Source organism: Chrysochloris asiatica, unplaced genomic scaffold (genome assembly GCF_000296735.1).
Source record: "Chrysochloris asiatica unplaced genomic scaffold, ChrAsi1.0 scaffold00061, whole genome shotgun sequence".
Taxonomy (NCBI): Eukaryota; Metazoa; Chordata; class Mammalia; order Afrosoricida; family Chrysochloridae; genus Chrysochloris; species Chrysochloris asiatica.
In genome coordinates this window covers 3,012,456-3,018,262 of record NW_006408579.1, presented here as the reverse complement: position 1 = coordinate 3,018,262, position 5,807 = coordinate 3,012,456, and the positions used below count along the sequence as shown (strand labels likewise).

At 38.7% G+C, this 5,807-nt stretch overlaps 1 protein-coding gene across 1 annotated transcript in view; it reads left to right on the top strand.

The window, feature by feature from the left end:
* The window catches only part of TIMMDC1 (translocase of inner mitochondrial membrane domain containing 1), a 63,192-nt gene that overhangs the window by 24,172 nt on the left and 33,213 nt on the right, over window positions 1–5,807 (top strand). The window contains exons 5-6 of the mRNA XM_006864153.1: window positions 2,246–2,324; window positions 4,468–4,578. Of these exons, the coding sequence (XP_006864215.1) occupies window positions 2,246–2,324; window positions 4,468–4,578 (190 nt within the window). The remainder of the gene's footprint in view (window positions 1–2,245; window positions 2,325–4,467; window positions 4,579–5,807) is intronic.

Below are 5,807 nucleotides of genomic sequence, written 5' to 3'. Positions count from 1 at the left end.
TGCCTTCCAACCTGAGGGGCTCATTTTCCACCACAATATCTGACAGTGTTTCTCTGCTGTTCATAAGCTTTTCAGTTACTAAAGATTTGGTAGTAGTTCGTTACTCTTTCTTCCTAGTGTGTCTTCTTCTGGAAGCTCATCTGAAACCTGTCCACCCTGGGTGACCCTGCTGCTATTTAAAATACTGATGGCATAACTTTCAGAATCACAGCAACTCACAAGCCACCACAGTACCACAAACTGACAGACGGGAGGTGGATATGCATGGAGATAGTAATTCTAAATACCAACAGAGAGGGAAGGAGTCTTCACATCAAGTATCAATGTTATCCCCTCTGTACACCGGGTAGATGGGGATGAGTCGCCTAGACTTTGGATACCTAAAATAACGGGCTATAAAGTCATGAAGTGACTGGCTTACAAGGTTTCAAGAGGCAGTTTAAGAATGTGTTGGGGCAGAAAGAGCCCCCACTGAATAGTTTTCATCTTGTCTAGATGGGTCTGGTTAAAAGAGATGGGGATATGATTCTTATGATTCAATAGTGAGTAATTGTTATCATGACTAATTGCTACTGTCACAATTGTAAAGGTAGAAGTTTTGCAACAAAAATGGCGGAGTAGTTAACCTTACAGTCCAGAAACAGAGGACCCTAGGACCATCAAGGGAGAAGAGCACATGTGGAATGCGGAACCTTATCCAGAGAAGCAGCAACACCAGAGATTGAGGCAGAGATGGGGATATGAAGAGGGGTAGTAGCTGAGGACCCTAGATTCATTGGAAGAAAAAGACAAGAGATAGTGGCCAGGAGGCAGACTTGCAGAATGTGCCCTTTGGTGGTGTAAATTATATTTGCCTGAGTTTTTTAAAAGAAAAGGAAAAAAAAAAAGCTAAAGTGAATAGAGAGAAACACCGTTAACCGATGGTACATATAGGGGATTGTAATCATTGTTATGAAACAAGTTATATGATTTGTTGAATGTAAAATTGGTGATCTGCCCTGTAAACTTTTACTCAACCCATAGTAAAACCTTAAAAAAAAAAGGAACATATATTACTTTTCACATATTGCTTTTCACAGTAGGGGAGTGTGGTGGTTCTCTATGATAAGCACTGGACTGCAAACCACATAGTTAGCTATTCTAGCCTGGGAGGTGATCCATGGGAGAAAGATGAGGTTTTCTGTTCCTGGAAAGATTGTTGTTGTTGTTGTTAAGTGTTGTTGAGTCGGTATCGACTCATAGCGACCCTATATAGGGTTTGTGAAGAGCAGCTAGTAAGCTTGAACCGTCGATCTTGTGGTTCAAAGCGACTTTGCAATCTACCACATTAACCCACAGCGCCACACCAGGACTCTCCCATAAAAATAAACAGCCTCAAAAACCCTATACAGCGTAGCTACGAGTCCGAACGATGGAACTAAACAACAGCAACAACTTTTTATAATGTAAGAACTCAAATGTTATTTTAAAACATGTTTCCACCTGAGATTGCATTTGTTAAGTTTAGTGGATGAAGATAATGAATGAACCTGACTGTACAATCTCAGTGAGAAGAAAAGAAGTTTTGTGCACCAGCCACCAGGTGGTAGTAAAGGCCATGTCCTTCCAGCTTTGTAGGCCTGCTTGGGAGGTGTAGTGTTGAGTAGTACACAAATGGTGAGGCTATGGGATGACATAAGCTGGAATCCAGTAAAGATTTTTTTTCCCATTTTAAGGACGGTTTTCTTGAAGGAAGAAAAGAAAGAAAGAGATGGAAAGGAAGAAACTAGATTTTAAAGGAACGTAGAAAAAAGGAAACAATGAGATGTTGAATCCATAGAACATGTTGAGGGTTTTGTAAAAAGGAGCCTTGGTGATATGGTGGTTAAGCCCTTGGCTGCTAAACAAAAGGTGGTCTGTTTAAAAGATGTGGTAGTCTTATTCAGTAAAGATTTACAGTGTTGGAAACCTTAGGGAGCCTCCAATTGTACTATGTTCCATAGGGTCACTATGAGTCAGAATGAACTCCACAGCAATGGATAGCTTTGTAAAGGGACATTTATTTCTTCATTCAGACCTGCAGAGAGAATGAGAAGCTAGCTGTATTGGTATTTTAGATACAGAAAATTTAGACTGTAGTGGTTGGATTCAGAAAGCTTAATTAGAAGTTTATGTCCATTTTTAGAAAGAAGTGGGGGAAAAAAAAGGAATTCTAGTGTTTAAAGATGATTTAATATTGGCTTTTTGTTTGTTTGTTTAAAAATAGCTGTCACAGGAAGTCTTTTCAGAATCAATTTAGGCCTTCGTGGTTTGGTGGCTGGTGGTATAATTGGAGCTTTGCTGGGGTAAGTGTTAAATTAACATGGTTTGATTTTAAATTGACACAGCATTCATTAATGCTTTACTTGCTAAAAATCCCTTAATCCTTAGAGCCTATTAAAGTCTCTAGTCTTGGATTGACAGTGCTTTTGACTGTTCAATTCTAATTCTAGCTCAACTGTTTAGTTTACACAGGACAAAAAATTGTTTAAATACTATTAATATTTGAAACTATTTGTAGCATGAAAAAAGGTATTTATAATCGGGCTGTGAACCACAAGTTCAGCAGTTCGAAACTACCAGCTGTTCCGTGGGAGAAAGATGAGGCTTTCTGCTCCCATAAAGATTTACAGCCTTGGAAACCCTGTACAGGGTCACTATGAGTTGGAACCGACTCCATGGCACATAACAACAACAAAAACATAAGTAAGCAGGGAAAAGGATTAAGAACTGGTTAACAAGCACCTTCTATTAAAACTACAAATGAGCAGTGGCTCATTGAGTCCTTCTCATTCTTCAGATTTCTCTACCACCACTAGCTACAGAAAACTCTGGGCTTTTAAAGGGTTCACCCAGAGAATCACTTTGATTAATTCAAGTCCAACTGAACAGAAACTTTGATTACATCTGCATTATCCATTTTTGTATGCAATATAACATAATCACAGGCATAGTATCCAATCATATTCATAGTTGGAGGGCTAGGACAGGAAATTTGGGGGGACCATTTTAGAATGGTTCCTATCATACTTGATCAAGGTAGTATCTACTCAACTTCTCCAGTACAGAGATATTATTTCCACATTTTAATTAGCAAGTAATCTGTAGGGTAAGTCTGTACAATTATCCTGCTTCCCAAACAGTATTCACTGATGATTCTTGCTATAATAATTTATTAAAGGTAGTTGTCAGAATAGTGATTTGCTGGTCTTGTCGAACCTTCTGTTTTTATTAATTGGAATTCTTTTGAATAGAAGAACTTGCCCTTCCCTGTATCTACCCACTCCTCTTCTTTGAGGGGAGGACACCTGTAGACTTTGGGATTTTTTTTTTTTTAAACTCAGCATATCATATTTATTGATGACATTATTTTTATCATCATATTAATATAATATACCAGTTTGATTTGAAGGGAAAAGTTGAAGTTAGCAGCAGAAGTAATTTTTAAAATAAGGCTGCTTAAGTTGTTATCCCTGGTGTGGCATTGAAGGATGATAAATATTGGACAAGTAACCGCAATGTTGGCTTACCAGCAGCTGCTCTCAGAAACCCTACGCGGGATTTTCTGAGTCAGCAGCCGCTCTTGGAAACTCTGTATGGGTTTCTATGAGTCAGACCCGATTCAACAGCACACAACAACACTTGCATTGTAGCAGAGGGAATTGAAATTACTTCTGATTAAGAAGTTCTTTCTCTTAGCGAAAATGACCAAATTCTTGTAATCTAAATGAGTATCTCAATGGGTAACTGTTGGCATTTTCGAAAGGACGATTGTACCAGACTCTTGAATTTTAGGGTGTTTTGGTGCAACCACCCCCAAAGTCAGCCTCCCCTCCTCCAAATAAAAATTGTCCTCTATATTTCCAGCTCCCTAGGGGGCCTGGAAGGAGCTCTGGTAGCATAGTGGTTATGGATTGGGCTGCTAACCTCAAGTTCAGCATTTCAAAACTACCAGCTGTTCCGTGGAAGAAAGATGAGGCTTTCTGCTCCTGTGAAGGTTTGCAGCCTCGGAAACCCTGTGCAGGGTCACTATGAGTCAGAACTGACTCCATGGTACTTAACAACAACAACAACAGGATACCTGGAATCATCCTAAACCTTAATCTCATTTCTGAGAAACCTGAAGTATAGAGATACTTATTAGAACTTGACATAAATATGCATATTTCCCTCCTTGTCCTTATTTATGATTGAAAACAAAGCCCAACCAATGTGTAAGATAAGCCTGTTGTTGTTTATACCAGTTACCCCTAGGGATTTGCAGCGATTGTTATTCAGATCAGGAAGGAAATTGCCTCAGTATTTTTTTCTTTATTTGACAAAGATCTCCTAATTGTCAAATGTTCCTGTAGCAGTTTATGAACAAGTGGTTCAGTGGAGTTGCTCATGCCTCAGTTGTTGCTGTTCTAATGACATTTCCACTAAGTTTTCCTTCTGCTTTCTCTTTAGCACTCCTATAGGAAGCCTGCTGATAATGCTTCAGAAGTATCATGGTGAGACTGTTCAGGAGAGAAAACAGAAGGATCGAAAGACACTTCATGAGCTGAAACTGGAAGATTGGTAAGGAGCATGTTAAGTAAGACTAGGGAATCTGACTGTTTTAGCCTCATGTGGTGGTGGTCTGTTAACCACAAGTACTCTTAAACTGCCATTTATTCAAAAAAGAGTTTTATTTTATCAGGTTCTTAAACTATACCTTAAATGGTCTTTTTATTCCCTGTAATAGACTTTATTTTTAGAGCAGATTTACGGAGTTCCCCATGCATACAATTTCTTACATTAGTACAATTTTGGTGATGGTGGGTGGGTAGGAGTAAGGAGCGAGGGCTAGGATTGGGACTATGACTAGGCCTAGGACTTCATTTATTGTTAGGGTTATGGTTAGAACTAGGATTAATATTGGTGGTAAGAGTTGGGCTAGGACTAGGAATAAGGTTTGGTCTAGTTTTTTAAGTTACAGTTAGGTTTATTATTTTTTTTCTTGAAATCTATTTGATTTTCTCTTCATTTGGAAATCCTGTAACTGGATTATTCCTTCTTTTTATTTTTTTTGTTGTTGTTCAAACTGTATCTCTGGTTCTGTCTTTTCAGTCTTACAGTTCTGTTTTTTTTTTTTAAGGTTTTTATTGTGGATTGAGTGAAAGTTTACAGGGCATATCATCAGTTTTATATTCAACAAGTCATATACCTTGTTTCATTACATTGATTATAATCCCCTCCATGTACCATCAGTTAACAGTATTTTTCTCTATCCACTTTAGCTTTTTAAAAACAGACAAACAAACCCACTAAGGCATATATAATAATTTACATTTCTAAAGGGCACATTCTTTATAGTCTGCTCCTGGCCACCAGTTCTTAGTCCTTCTCTTCTTAGTCCATGAATCTAGAGTCCTCAGCCACTCCCCCTTTCCATATCCCCATCTCTGGCTCTGCTTCTCTGGATAAGGTCCCACACTCTGCTTGTGCGCTTCTCTCTTGATGGTCCTAGGATCCTCTGTTTCTGGACTGTAAGATTAAGCACTCCCCTTTTTTTGTTACAATACTTCTACATTTACAATTGTGACAGTCGCAATTAGTCATGATAACAGTTATTCACTATTGAATCTTACAAATCTTTTCCCCATCTCTTTTCACCAGACCCATCTAGACAAAATGACAGCTATTCAGTGGGGACTCTTTCTTTCCCCCTATACTCTTAAGCTAAACCCCCTCTTGAAACCTTGTAAGCCAGTCACTTCGTGCCTTTATTGCCCCCTCATTTTAGGTAGCCAATGTCTAAGTTGCCC